The 15372-nt window shown below is 44.6% G+C and overlaps 1 protein-coding gene across 2 annotated transcripts in view; it reads right to left on the reverse strand.

Annotated features, from left to right (window-relative positions):
• Positions 1 to 15372, reverse strand: part of CACNA1C (calcium voltage-gated channel subunit alpha1 C) — a 594404-nt gene that overhangs the window by 86164 nt on the left and 492868 nt on the right. For both annotated transcript variants that reach the window (XM_024210494.2, XM_024210493.2), the window contains exons 26-28: positions 14038 to 14239; positions 13449 to 13607; positions 6169 to 6279 (exon numbers count right to left, since the gene is read on the reverse strand). In XM_024210494.2, the coding sequence (XP_024066262.1) occupies positions 6169 to 6279; positions 13449 to 13607; positions 14038 to 14239 (472 nt within the window). The remainder of the gene's footprint in view (positions 1 to 6168; positions 6280 to 13448; positions 13608 to 14037; positions 14240 to 15372) is intronic.

Raw genomic sequence — 15372 nt, forward strand, 5'->3', positions numbered from 1 at the left:
GGAGGGTTTCCTAGTGAATTGAGGGATGGACTAGTAGGCAGGACTCCCTTGTGTAGAGAAAGTCACAATCCTTCCTGGAACTGCCCGGGAAGTGTACATCCTGCACTGAATGCAAAACTCATTGACTGTAATGCATTCAGTTCTGGACACCTCTATACCAAAAAGATGTCAATAAAGGGAGGGAACTTAGAGAACAGCAGCAATGGGGCTGACATAATGATCTTATAAAGAAAAAAATTAGAAGATCTAAATATGCCTGGCTTGGCTATATGAGGATTTATGGGGGACATGAGAGTCACCTACCTGTAACCATCAAGGAGAGAGAAGTTTTGGCTGCTACATTGGACAGCAAGGGAAATGGACTATGTGATCTTTTACATCTCTAATATCTATGATTCCTTGAGATAAAGCCCCAGTATTTCCCTTCTTCACATGGGCCCAGATTCAGCAAGGTACTTAAACATATGCCTAGCTTTATTCATGTGAGTAGTTCCATTGAAGTACCATCTGAATTAGTGCCAGGAAGAGAGTGGTAGTAGAAATTCAGTTTTCTAGGATCCTATTTCTGACTCAACAAATGGTTCTGGGAGGGTATAATGAACATTTTCCGAGAAGACAAGCACGTATGAAAGGCTCAGCAATTAAAGAAACCATTTCCTAATGGCTCTGGACAGTTACAGGATTCACTGGGGAAAATTCATCCCTATATTCATTCCCTGAAACGCTAATGAAGCCAACAGAGTTAAAGCAGAGATTAATTTTACTCTTCATCCTTTTTCTCTACCTGCATGAGTTATAAAATGTGTTCTTTTCATGAAACAGGGAGAGAAGACAGCTCCAGTAAATGAACCTTCCTCTCTGAAAAGGAGAGTACTCCTGTTCTTGAGAGGCCAGTTTTAATGTTGAAACAGCAAAACAACAAACAGTCCACCAGTACCAATGTTTAGCGGTGATGGTATCTTCTGGCATAAGGTTATGAAACAAGTAGGAGCTTCATCAATGAGGGTGACATGCAGCTGATGCACGCCATGACTGTGGCTTAGGACATGAGCGTAGGGGAACATATGGATGTATGGATTTTTACTTCTCCAAGGGACAACATTTCTAATGAGTGGCAGATTTGTTTGGTTCTTTATCAGGCCTTTTATTCATACAATTCTACTGTAGATTAGAGACAGGTTAAGCTGGAAAGTTTGTTTCCAGAGTCCCATTTTCCCAAAGTTCATGTATATGTACATGTTCGCATTCAGGCCTTCAGTTTTGCCCATTCTAGAGCCAATGATCTATCTTTGAGTTTCTACCTGGATCTGAACTCCCACAAAGCTTGGGGGTGTTTGCATTTGGGGATCTGACTCAAGCCCATCTCATTTCTCTAGTTAAAGACACCTATTGGGCTACTGATTGTGGCTAAAGTCATTGGTGGCATAAGTGGGAAAAAGTCCACTGAAATTACTACTAGCCTCTTCATAGAAGACAATGTGGCCTAGTGGAGGGAGCACTGGTCTAGGATTCAGGAGACCCACGTTCAATTCCTTGCTCTGTTGGATGACCTTGAGCCAGTCACTTTGCCTCTCTGGGCCTCAGTTGCCCCATCTGTAAAGTGTGGACCATGATACTGATCTCCTTTGTAAAGCACTTTGAGATCTACTGATGTAAAGGGCTATAGAACTAGTTTATGTCCCTGACTGCACTAGCAGTTAAATTGTTCCCTTGTGTTTAATGCCATGTCTGCCTAGGCAGATTATGGGTGTGTTGTGGGCAGGGGGCACAAATGTGTGTAAAAATTTCAGACTGGACTCTGAGTTCTAAAGAGAAAACCCTAGAAGCATCATCACAAAAAGCTCACCAGACTGCTGGAGCTTTTTATAAATTAGAAACACAAACACCAGAACCCCTCTTTTCCCCAAGCCTCAAGAACATCTCTTTAAACTGCCTGCCTGTTCAGAGTAACTAATCTTGAATCAGTTTGTGGGACTCGGCCAAGACAAACACTCACGGTCCATTTGGGAGTCGTACTTCAGAGCAGCAGGTTAATACTCTGCACGGAGATGCAAGGAACACAGTGGATGTGTTCTTATCAGCAGCCCTAATCATCCCAAATCTCTCTATTAGCAAATCCTTTACTTCTCATTCCCTCTTTATGCCTGGAGTAGGTTAGATGCTGATGGGCTGTTTGCCTTACACTGATAAAACCTGAGAGATCTGTGCCTCTCCTCCAGAAAAACATTGCACGCCTAAAGACATGGGCTTGAGACAGTATTGCTCCTACTAAGTGGTGTCAGCTGAAAGACTGCACTACCCCCACAGCTGGGCATAAATGACAGGGACTGCCCTTTCCCCCACAGAGGCTAACTAAAGAGATAGCACTGCTCACAGAAGGGCGAAGTACAGATTCGCTGCAAAAGCCAAGCATTCCCAGTGCCAGGGCTGTGTTTAGTTATGAAACCTCTTGTTTTTCTACCAACTTCAAATACTGTTTACAGAGCATGGAATAGTACTAAGAGGAGGACTCAGATCCTGGACTAAACGTAGTTCCCCATCCCAGAGAATAGCCTCTTGATTACTGAATCCTTACTCTAACAGAAGAAGTAGCTCCAGCACAGGATTATACAAGTAAATTCCCTATGCCAGGGTGAGTCTGTGCTCACAATTAGTGCTTATGGAACTGATTCCTCCTTGGGTTTTTTCCTTTCCATTATGCTATCAAGAGAGCTGAATAAGTAGGGCACATTGCCTCAAAAAAACAGGGGCCAAGAGCTAAATAATGCTAGAGGTCTGCGGACATGGTGAAAAATACATACCAGAATCAGAAAGAGCCATATGCCTTTCATTATTACTCACAGAAATGCCAGCGAAAAACAGCTGTGATAGGAGTATCTGTAAACTCCCCTCAGCCAGCACTACTACCCCATTGCCTATGGTACTCATGCAGGGAGAGACTGGGAATGCATTAGTTCTATACTTCTACATGGCCACCACTTCTGTGCACTCCCTACAGTGACTCCTGCAGGGAGAAGCTGGGACCACAGTGATTATGAGCTCCCTGGTGGCCACAGCACCGATCTCATTCTCTTCAGTTATTCTTTCGTGAAAAGGAATGAGCAGCTGTGTGCTCCACATAGTAACTGCTCCTTCAACAGTTCCTGCTGGGACCCCTCCTGGGAGATACTGCGATTAGCTATAACTACTGGGAGATGCTGGGACCATTCCTTTCCAATTCCAACTATCCTTTAGGGAGTGGCTGTAAGAGGCGTAGGTATCTGACAACGTCCCAACATCCAGCAGTAGTTACATTACCTATATGGTGCCTCTTGCTGGGTTCAGAAATACCAGCAGCTGTAGAAAGCGGAGTGCTCCCTAGAGCAAACACCCTAGCTTTAGTTCTGTGTCAGGCCTGCTGCTGCTTCTCTCACACTCATTTCTCCCGCATTGTCCTCTCCTAAAAGCCTTTCCTGTTGTTGCTCAGCTGAGAGCATGATACCTTCAGGTCCCCATCTATGTCTCCTACTCCTCTGCAGTCAGTCATAAAGGAGTAACTGCTCTATCACTTTCAGAAACTCCTCAGCCTGAAAAGACTGGGCTTTAGGCATAACATCAAAACAGCTTAATCAAAGATTGGTTTGGGCTTTACTGCTCTGGAAATGGCAGCCAATTCCATCTACAACAGAGACCCCGTAAGTATTTAAGCTAGTCATTCATACTTGGGAAAACTTAATGCACTTAAAATCCCCTCTTTAGCTTCTGCTGGGGAACTTGGGATGTTTCAGTGGGAGAGGAGGGTGACTGTATCTTAAAGCTCTTCATCTCTCAGATTGTTCAGATAACCCCTTAGGGATAACCACTCATTTGCAGGCCATTTTTTATACCATTCATGGTAGTCGGTGCCCAGCCCCTGCCTAAGTGAGGGCTGCACCACCATCTTTCTCAGAGCTGGAAGTCTGTGCCCAATTTACATAGATAAAATAGAGCAGCACATTGTAGCTGTACCACGTGGCCCATAGAGATAGTGACTACAGATCCCATCACGCAGTGGTCCACCTTGATCCAAGAGGCCTTCTAGAAGTAGGTGGCGTCCTTCTTTGGCAGGCAGTTTGAATCAAGATGGAGCAGTGCATGATGGCACTTCTACAGGCTTGCAGGTCACACCTTTGTGATAAAAAGGAGGGCAACTGGGAGTTCTGTTGCAGAACACATTTGATGCTCTAAGATTTACAGAATCACTGCACTGGTACAGAATATAAATCAGCATTAATATGCTGCTTAAGGCAAGCTTTTCGCTGTATTAGCAATTTCCATAGGTTCATTCTCCCCACTGTGATTTTTTGGGGGCAAATGCCCTGTTTTACTGTTTTTTCCCCTCTGAAGATATTGGTTCATAGATTTCAAGGCCAGAAGGAATCACTGTGATCGTCCAGTTTGATGGCCTCTAAAATTAAATTAAGTTTTGGGGCTATTTTTGGTGTTCAGGCATTTTTAGTTTCTATCTTTAATATGGTGTATTCCTGTAGCTGGCTGTTCTTTCAGCATGAGTAGGGGCAGAGTTATGGTTGATGCTAGGACCTTAACTGAGAATGTCCTGGCTTTCAAGACTCTTTATTAAAACCCTGTTGTTCTAGTCCATGTTAAAGAGTGTTAAAAAGATATGCCATATAGTCTCATCTTTAATTAGGTCACAGAGAAGTTTTTAGTTTAGAAATCTTCTCGGTTATTTTAAAACTCACGGTGATCAGAGCCCATAGCAAAGCTTGAAGAGTGTAACGAAGCAGAATCTAAGCAGAAGAATGCTACTAAATGCATGAGGTATGTTCCTACACATATAATATGCATATAAAGTTTTTGCAAAGTGTTGGACTTAGAAGAATTTCTACGGTAGCATATGTGGCAAAGTCACAAACTTGTAAGCCTAGTGCCTATTGGAAGTTACAAGCTCTGCTGGTACAGCTGGTGATGCTTGTAATTTTCACAAGCACTACATTTGAGACCTCACAAAAGTACCAAGATTTCGAACATAACCCATGAAACTTGTGACCTTCATGAGTGGTACCTATAAGAGAATGATGGGAGAAGGGAGAGAGATTCTGGGCTGGCTGAGGGCAGAGACTGTGACTTTCCTCGATCCTCTACCTTTTAAAAGGCCTTATAGAAAAAGGCAGGAGAGGGGATAGAGGTGCTGGGGTGGGAGGGAGAAGAACCAACTTAGAGATGATGCTGGAGAGAGATATTGGTTTGAGTGGAGTGTGAGCAGAAAATTACTGCACTGCTGAGGGGAAGAAGGATGACAGGTTGGTGAAGGGTGGTGCTTTAACTTTCAATAGAATAGACAAGCTTGGTTGTTGGACATGGTGGAGACTGTCACCTTTGTTAATGCCATATTGAGACCTCATGAAATGTAGCTGAAGCTACACTAAAAAGATGAAGGCCTCAGTTAATTTAAGAGCTGTGTTGGGTTAGCTGGAAGAGCTTGTAAATTACAACTTTTCTTCTGGTGTAATTATGTTAGTGGAATGTGTAGCTCCTGTGAACGTAATAATCTCTGGAGACAGGAACTAATGGGGTTTCCAACATTGACAATAAATGACTAAATTCAAAACTAACATTATCCAAACCAGCCCTGTGCTGTAATCCTCACAAAGCACTAGTGTATAGGCCAATTTGCCAGCCATTTTGAACTATGAGCAGACTGATAACTGACCTGTGAGTAGATCAATTAGAATATTTTTTCCAAAACCCAAAGAAAAATTTCCAAGTACCATAACTCAAAATGAATCATGTTTGATTAACTTCACTTTTCTTTAATATCACTTGTGGCCTGGGGACTAATCAGGAGATGTTTCAGGCTATAAAATTTGTTTTGGGAAAGTTAGAGAGAGCGTTAGACCAGCATTCAATATGGAAATCATGCTGTGGCCTTAACTGTAGAGTAACTACCATGTCTTCATAATAATGAAGGAGCAGGATCTTCTTCTCCTAAAAGGCACTGCTCTTTTTAAATGTGTCTACTCTCTTCCTGAGAAAAGCTCTTCCAAACACAGGGTGAGACTCCAATCCAGAGAGTAACTGCCCAGTTCAGCTACTGGGTGGTGACTGTGGGGGTGGGGTAGGGTTATTACATATTTTCTCCTCACTCCCACCACACAGGAAGAGAAATTCCCAATCTACAACACCTACCTTGGGTTTGAAGGCGATTAGTTTCAGAATCATCTCGACGGTGAAGAGACCCGTGAAGAGCATGTTGAGGATATTCATGGCTTGTTTGAAGGGACAGCTCTGACCATAGTGCTGAAAAACAAGCATCCCAGAAGCATTATGAAGAATGGGCTGTTTGAATATGCAGGGTTGCATCCCCCACTTAAAGAGGACTGCTCATATTTTTTCAGGTTTATGACTCCCCTCTCCTTAAATTCATTCACAGCAATAACTTTCCTTCATGGTCGAGCAAGACTGGATGTGGATCTCTTTAGGATTAGTTTGTGATTGTAACACAGGAATTGTCATACTAGACTAACCCAGCAGTACATATGGTCTAGTAGTCTGTTCCTGACAATTGCTAATATCAGAAGCTTCACAGGAACTTGACAGAAATGGCATAATAGGCCATTATGAAAGAACCTGCTCAAACAGGAAGGTTCCTCTTAACTCTGGTCCCAGTTCAACAAAACACGCATGTACTTAAATGTTTGCTGACTAGGGATGGATTTAAGGATATGTTCATATGCTTTACTAAATTGTGGCTCCACATGTTAACGGTTGGCTTATGCTATGAAGCATGAGGGTTTATATTCCTAATTTTTTAATTCCTATCTAATGTACTTATGGAGCCAATCATTTTTTAACCTTACTTACCTCTTTGTTCCAATGACACCTTGTGAATTCCAAGGTAAATGATATGTTGGCTAAAAAGAGTATTTCCTTTGATCAGTTTTAAATTTGTTGCATTTCAGTTTCATTAAATGTGCCCTTGTTCTTGTATTATGAGGAAGTGTAAATAGAAGCACCCCGTTTACCTTCTCAAGACCATTCATTATTGTGCATCCCTCTAGCATGTCCCCTCTCTATAGCAATCAGTCTCAATCTCAACAATCTGTCCTCACATGCAAGTATTTCCACGCACCTAATAATTTCTGTCATCTGTCTCTGGATATCTTCTTTTTTTGAGATGGGGGTTAGCAGAACTGAACACAGTATTCCAGTAGAAGATGCATTATTGATTTACGTAAGGGCATAATTACATTTGCAATATTATTTCCTATCCCAGTTTTTCCTAACATCTTGTTTACTTTTTTGATTGCTGCTGCATACTTCACAGAGGTTTCATTAAACTGTCCACAACGATGCCAAGTCTTGCTCCTGAGTAATTACAGTTAATTCAGAATCCAACAATCTACATGAGTAGTTCAAATTATTCTTTCTAATGTGCATTACCTTGCATTTGTCAACTATGAATTATATCTGAAATCATGTTGCCCATTCACTTAGCTTTATTAGGATCCTATGAAGTTACTCCCAATCTTCTCTAGTCTTCAATAACCCACATAATGTGTCTACTGCAAAATTTTCCATCTCACTGTTCATCCTCTTGACCAGATCATTATAGGTAGGGCTAGTAGTGCTGCCCATTGCTAAGGTTGCCTGACACATCCCATTATAAGACCGTTTTCAGTTGCTTATAAGACTGGGCTAAACTTTAACCATTTGGGCTGAAACTTTCCATGCTGGGCATCTGGCTCAGGCTGAATTATTTGGAATTTTTTTAGCCCAAAACAGTTCAGCTCGTCTGAGACCAAGGCTAGAGAAAAATATGCTGTTCTACCCATTTAAAAAATTTTTGGTGATCTTTTCTTTGAAAAGCTCTAGTATCTCTCCATGCTTTGGGGAAGGGACTTGCAATTTTTGGGGGGGGGGGGGAGAGGGGTGTGTCTGTGTTTGGCTTTTATCAAAGATGTGCCTTTTGGTGTGTCTGTGAAAATCTGCCCAAATTTGGCCAAGTTATAAGTCTTTGAAAAATTGCAGTTTGCACATGCTCAGTAGAGACTTCTTTGACTTTTAGCAGCTAGAATGTCAAAGATTTCATCCTTAGTTAAGATGCTCCATCTCTTCGTCATCTAGTGCTGACCAGACTGTTCATGCACCATCCAAACAGAGCAACTAAGCATGCTCCAACTCAGGGCTGGGGAGGGCGGGGGAGTGAAGCTGGACTCTGGTTATGTCTACACAGCAAAGAAAAACCCATGGCTATGGGGCTCTTTCATTGCTCTGGGACCCTCTCATCCCACAGACTTCTGGGCTTGGACTGGAGCCTGAGCTCTGGGACCCTCTCATCCCACAGTGTCCTAGAGCCCAGGCTCCAACTCGAGCTTGGAAGTCTACACAGCAATCAGGTCTGGCTCCAGGCACCAGCGAAGGAAGCAAGTGCTTGGGGCGGCCAATGGAAAGGGGCGGCATGTCCGGGTCTTCGGAGGCAATTCGTCAGCGGGTCCCTCAGTCCCTCTCGGAGCGAAGGACCCGCCGCTGAATTGCTGCCGAAGAATGAAGCGGTGCAGTTGAGCTGCCGCCGAAGTGTCACCGATCGCGGCTTTATCTTTTTTTTTGTTTTTTGTTTTTTTTCCCGCTTCGCTGCTTGGGGCGGCAAAAAAGCTGGAGCCGGCCCTGACAGCAATACAACAGCCCCACAGCCCAAGCCCTGTGAGCCCGAGTTGGCTGACATGGGCCAGCCACGGGAGTCTAGTTGCTGTGTAGACATAACCCCTGTGTGACTGCTGCTCCCAGCCCCTCTGGGTTGGGGTGGGGACTGTGCTGAGAGGAGGGAGTCTGTCTGTTCTGTGCACTCAGTGATCCTGCTGGCACACAGGCAGCATGGAGGAGGAAACTGTCTGATTCGAATGCACAGGGAAGCCAGATCAGAGGGGAGAAAAAGGAATAAACTGGGACAAGGATTCTGGTGAGCCTGGGACTGGAGGCGAGGAGAGAAACTGGGACTGGTTGGATAAAGAGAATGGGACTAGGAACAAGTATGGGAGGTGGGAACAGTGCAGCAGGGAGAGAGATCTAACAAGGAGCTGTGGTGTAGGGGAGGAACTTGGACTGGCTAGGCAAAAGGACTGGGATAAGGAGCTAGGCTCTAGGGAGAGGGAGACAGGGGAAGACAACTGGGGAGCGGGTGTGGAGACTGAGATTTGATGAGGCGACTGGGGAGGGAGACTAGCACTTGGAGCCTGGGAGCCTGTGGAAAAAAAATCACATGTGATCATCTAACTAAAGACTGTATCATAATTAAGGCTGCAAGTCTGTCACGGCGGTCTCGGAAGTCACAGATTCCGTGATTTTCTGTGACCTCCGTGACTTCTGCAGCGGCCAGCAGCAGCAGTTTGGGTGTGTGGGAGGGGGCTCAGGGCTAGGGGCAGGGAAGTGCGGGGGGTGCTTACCTTGGGGTGGGGGGCTCCCCAGCTCCCCCTGGCATGGTCCTGCAGCTCCTAGGCGGAGGAGGGGCCAGGGGGCTCCGTGCACTGCTCGCCCTTACAAACCCCGCCACCACAGGCTCCACCCCTGCAGCTCCCATTGGCTGCGGTTCCCGGCCAATGGGAGTTACGCAATCAGGGCTTGTGCCGGGAGCAGTGCATGGAGCCCCCGGCCCCTCCTCGGAGCTGCAGGTTAACACGGAGCTGGGTAGGGAGCCCCTGCCAGCCCCCCCCAGCACCAGCGGGGTCCCAGGCCACCTTACCCAGCACCCGCTGCGCCCCTGGACCGCCCGTCCCCAGAGCATGCCTGTCCCCCTGCTCAAGTTTTAGCTAGGGGTATTTAGTAAAAGTCATAGACAGGTCACGGACTGTGAATTTTTGTTTACTGCCTGTGACCTGTCCATGACTTTTATTAAAAATACCCGTGACTAAAACAGCCTTAATCATAATGCATACGCACAGGGGGGGCCCAATTAAGGTTGAACAGACAACCTTAATTCTGCTACTTCCTAATACAGAGTGCTTGACTTTGCAACCTTAATAGTGTTCTTTTAATGTTGATTTTGTGTGTATGTAGTTGATAAACATATTAAGCAACGATGGTCCTAGTATGGAACCTGGGGGTATCAGACTGGTCTTGTCTACACTGGAGGCAGCATGTGTAGCTACACACTACAGTGAACATTTTAGTAAGGCTTTTGTCACAGTCCCACATGACATTCTCATAGGCAAACTAGGGTCTAGATCAGGGGCCGGCAACCTTTCAGAAGTGGTGTGCCGAGTCTTCATTTATACACTCTAGTTTAAGGCTTCGCGTGCCAGTAATACATTTTAACGTTTTTTAGAAGGTCTCTCTATAAGTCTATATACTATATAACCAAACTACTGTTATATGTAAAGTAAACAAGGTTTTCAAAATGTTTCAGAAGCTTTATTTAAAATTAAATTAAAATGCAGATCTTATCAGTTGAGTGTGATCCTTGCCCTTGCTTTTCCGTGCTGAGTTTTCCAATGTCTGGCAGGTATTGGGATACGTTAAGCTGCACACAGGCTTCTGAGGGATCCGTTGTTAACCGGCTGGCAGGAGGTCAGCGGCTGGAACCCCAGATCAGCAGCTGAGGTGAGTGGAGCTGGCGGTTGGTAGGGCTGAGCAAGGCTGGAGGCCTGGACCCTGTCTGGCAGGGGGCCTGCGCTGGAACTCCAACTGGAAGCAAGGGGAGTGGGACCAGCGGCGGGGACCCCGGCTGGCAAGGGGCCAGCAGCAGGAACCCCAGAGCGGCGGCGGGTTGAGTGTCTCAGCCCGCCCCCACTCTGGGGTTTCGGCCGCTGGCTCCTGCCAGTCGGGGTCTCAGCCCACTGCCAGCCTGGGGTTCCTTCACCCAGGCCGGCAGCGGGACCCTCGCTGGCAGGAGCCGGCGGCGGAAACTCCAGAGCGGCGGCGGGCTGAGACACTCAGCCTGCCGCCGCGTGCCATCAAAAATCAGCTCGCGTGCCACCTTTGGCACACGTGCCGTAGGTTGCCGACCCCTGGTCTAGATGAAATTGCTATAGGGTGGGTGCAAAACTGGTTGAAAAATAGTACTCAAAGAGTAGTTATCAATAGTTTGCTGTCAAATTGGGAGGGTGTATCTAGTGCGGTTCCACAGGGGTCAGTCCTGGGTCCGCTACTAGTCAATATTTTCATTAATAACTTGGATAATGGAGTGGAGAGTATGTTTATAAAGTCTGCAGATGACACCAAGATGGAAAGGGTTGCAAGGGCTTTGGAGGATGGGATTAGAATTCAAAATGACCTTGAGAATTTGGAGAATTGATCTGAAATCAACAAGATGAAATTCAATAAAGACAAGTGCAATGTACTTCACTTAGGAAGGAAAAAGCAAATGCACAACTATAAAATGGGGAATAACTGGGTAGGCAGTAGTATTTCTGAAAACAATATGGGGGTTATAGTGGATTATAAATTGAACGAGAATCAACAATATGATGCAGTTGCAGAAAAGGTTAATATCATTCTGGGATGTATTAACAGGAGTTAATACATGTAGGTAAGACATGAGAGGTAATTATCCCACTCTACTTGACACTGGTGAGGCCTCACCTGAGTACTGTGTCCACTTCTGGGCACCACACTTTAGAAAAGATGTGGACAAACTGGAGAGAGTCCAGAGGAGAGCAACAAAAATGATAGAAGGCTTAGAAAACCTGACCTAGGAGGAAAGGTGAAAAAACTGGGCATGTTTAGTCTTGAGAAAAGAAGACTGAGGGAGGTCCTGATAACAATCTTCAAATTGTTAAGGGCTGTTATAAAAAGGACTGTGATCAGTTGTTCTCCGTGTCCACTGAAAGTAGGACAAGTAGTAATGGGCTTAATCTGCAGCAAGGGAGATTTAGGTTAGATATGAGAAAAAACTTTCTCACTGTAAGGGTAGTTAAGTTCTGGAATAGGCTTCCAAGCAGGATTGTGGAATCTCCATCATTGGAGATTTTGAAGAACAGGTTGGACACACATCTGTTAGGGGGATGGTCTAGATTTACTTGGTCCTGCCTCAGTGCAGAGGGCTGGACTTGATGACCTTTCAAGGTCCCGTCCAGCCCTACAATTCTATGAAAACTAGTCTGCATCCACACTATGGTGTGTAGCTACACGTGGCAGTGAAAGGCTACAAGTAGTTGTGCGTAGGCAGCAGGGAAAGGCTCTGCCAACAATGCTAAAAATAGCAACATAGATGTGGGAGGCACTGCTTGGGGGTGTCGAGAGCTGGGTAGGGTATATATCCTAAGGTTCTGGCATGTCTTTACTCTACTCACCTAAGCAGTGCCTCACTGTCTACACTGCTATTTCTACCCAAGCTAGGGAGGTGTGTAATGTATGTACTCTATACACAACTATAAGTGTAGACATAGCCACTGACAATTGACCATTTATTCCTGATCTTTGTTTTCTGTCTCTTAGTTGGTTTCTGATCCATGACAGTACTATACCTCTCACTATATCACTAATTAGTTTCCTTGTCTGGCATTGCTTCCAGAAGCTTTGCTTTTGAACACAGCAAGTCTCCAGGAAGGAAAGGAAGTAGTCCTAATAGGCTGCAGTTCTGCTACAACACTTCATCCTTTGAGACAAATTCTGCCCTTAATTGTATGTGCCTGACTCTCATTGCCATAAATACACATCCCAGGATAGAATTTGAACCCCCTGGCTGAGTTTTCAAATGCATCCTCTGCAAATATAAGGACCTAATTACCTGACCTGCATGAGCAAATGTAATTTTGCACACAATGTGGAGCTGACACACTGGGCAATAACTTTGTTGTGAAATAGCATAGGTGCAAAACCTAAAACTGCACCCATGATGTAGAAGACTGGGATGAAGCCCCTTTGAATATGTGGCCATCAATGTGGTATTTGGTGTGTTCTCATGGTGAACTCAAACGTCCTAGTCTTCATTCAGCAATGCAAGAACAGACCACAGACTAAAGATGATGCTAGTGATTTTTTCCCTTCCATTCCCACCCCCCTCTTTCTTTTCTTCCCCAGATATTTGTCCTCTCTTTCCAATTGGGAAAAGGGTGATCTGGGTGTTGGCCCACCCTGGAGTTATAGGGGTATTTATATCTGCGGTGTTGGTTCAGGCCCACCTCTACTTCTCAGAGGATTCTGTCTGTGGCTTGTGAATTCATTTGTTCTTTGGATTACCATTTAATTGGACTGTGACTTTGCTATTTTTTTTTAAATTGAGGATAAACAGAATTAAGTTATTGGTGCTCTCTTGGAAAGAAGAGGAGAGCCAGATTCATGGTTTCAGTGGTGTTTCACCAGGAATGAATTTGGCCCAATGTCTTTAACAAAAGAGAGTCAGGTCTTTTCCTTCTCACCCCAGGGGAGTTATAGGCTGGGGAGCAACTTAAAGCCCTGCCAGACTCCCATATCCTCCCAGCTGAAGGGCTGCCCACCCACACACCTATGGTGCTTTCTGATCTCTGACTTACCTGCATAGCCAGGCAGATGGTGTTCAGCAGGATGAGAACAAACATCAGGTACTCAAAATAGGTGGAGTTCACCACATACCACACTTTGTATTGGTACTGGTTCTTAGGGATGTACCTCCGCAGGGGGCGGGCCTTCAGGGCATACTCAACACATTGGCGCTATTAAAGAGAAAGGAGAGATTAAAAAAATAAGGTAGGTGGGTTGCCTCATGTATAAAAAATTAATATATTTCCATGACAATTGTTTTTGGTATGTAATTTCTTTTAGATCACAATCTAAATAAATACATTCTACTTACTGGAACCTCCATCTGTACTTCCTGTGGGCCAAATTCTGCCCTCAATTACACTCATGCAACCTCAATGAAGTCAGTGTGGTTGCACGGGTGTTACAGCAGAATTTGGCTCTATCTATGGGCCTTTAAGAAGAAATTATTTTACCTGGTTCTTGAATGATGACAAATAGAGACAGCATAGTCCTTTATCCGTTTGATAGCCCTCTGTGTTCCACTCTGGCTATTTTAGCCCTTGTGCATTTCCTTTGGCTAGTATTTCATGCCTTTGGTTGCATTATGCAGCCATAAGTTACCTGGTTCTTGTCCAGCTCACAGTTCTTGTATTCCTGCTCTCCTTGTTCCTGAAACGTGACAATGACGAAACCAACGAAGATGTTCATCATGAAGAAAGCAATGATGATGATATAGATAATGAAGAAAATGGAGATCTCCACCCTGTGGTTATAGATGGGTCCCACGTCCTCCATGTGAGAATCAATGGATTTGTACAGCAGCCTAAAGGTGAAGAGAAACCCAATGCAGACACTTAGAAAATTTCCAACATAATTGTCTCTCAACACCCCACTGGGCTATGTAAGTAAGATGGTGGGAGTCTAAGTTTTAGCTATTTTCTTCTCATTTTATTAATATTGAAAAAGGATTTAGTTTTATACAGGGACAAGACACACACTCAACCTCCTGATCTGACTCCCAAACTTTTGTGAAAGTTCAGATCTAGATCTTAATTTATCTGTTCAACTCTGCTGTGGGTTCAGGGCTATCTGTAGTTTAATCTTTTAAAAGATTAAAATAGAAGATGTGCCCCTTCATTTAACATAGTGCAGATAAAGAAGGAACAGTCCAATTTGTTGGGAACTTGGTCCTAGTTTGATGCTGTTCACAGGCGTTCTGAAAGGAAGCATGATCTTGGCACTTTAAACTATTTGACGTCATGCTGGCACCAACAAAAGAAAGCTCTTGAGCCTGGCTAGGACAGGGTAGGGCCATGAGACAGCTCATGCCTGAGTCACCCTGATGGAATGGTACTGAGAGAGATGCCAGGCCCCCCTGGCACACACAGGACGGCACTGTGAGACATCTCGTGTCTCACCAGCATGGACAGGCCTGTGCTGTCGCATTTCACACCAGCCTGGCACTGGTGGGGTGGACCCGTGAGAAAACTCACCATTCTCCATAACTATTGATAATGTGCCTCACATGCAGTTCACAGCACAGATAAAGTATGGCATGGCAGGGAGCTATTATACACATAGTATTCTACAATACCAAGCATTTAGTACTGGGCATCTAACTGGAACAGTCAAAATGGGAACAATTGCTTTCACTTGGTTGAAAGAATAATAATGTTAATATTAATCAGTAGTAATCAAAATATTAATATTGCTTCTACTACTCATCAGTATTTGCTGAGAGCTGAAAGGGTGAAAGGGGCAATAGGCCTGGCACCAAGGAGTTTACAATCTTCATATACAGAAATACTAATGCTGCTACGACTTCTCCTCTGCACTTTCCTATCGCCTTCCTTTAAAGATATCAAAACACTTTACAAACACTAATTAAGCCACTCATAACTCTGCTGAGTGGATGATAAGGGATATTATAGGAATCACTTCACCCACCTCTGAAAC

This window comes from Terrapene carolina, unplaced genomic scaffold (assembly GCF_002925995.2).
Source record: "Terrapene carolina triunguis isolate 2854851 unplaced genomic scaffold, T_m_triunguis-2.0 Scaffold190, whole genome shotgun sequence".
Taxonomy (NCBI): Eukaryota; Metazoa; Chordata; order Testudines; family Emydidae; genus Terrapene; species Terrapene triunguis.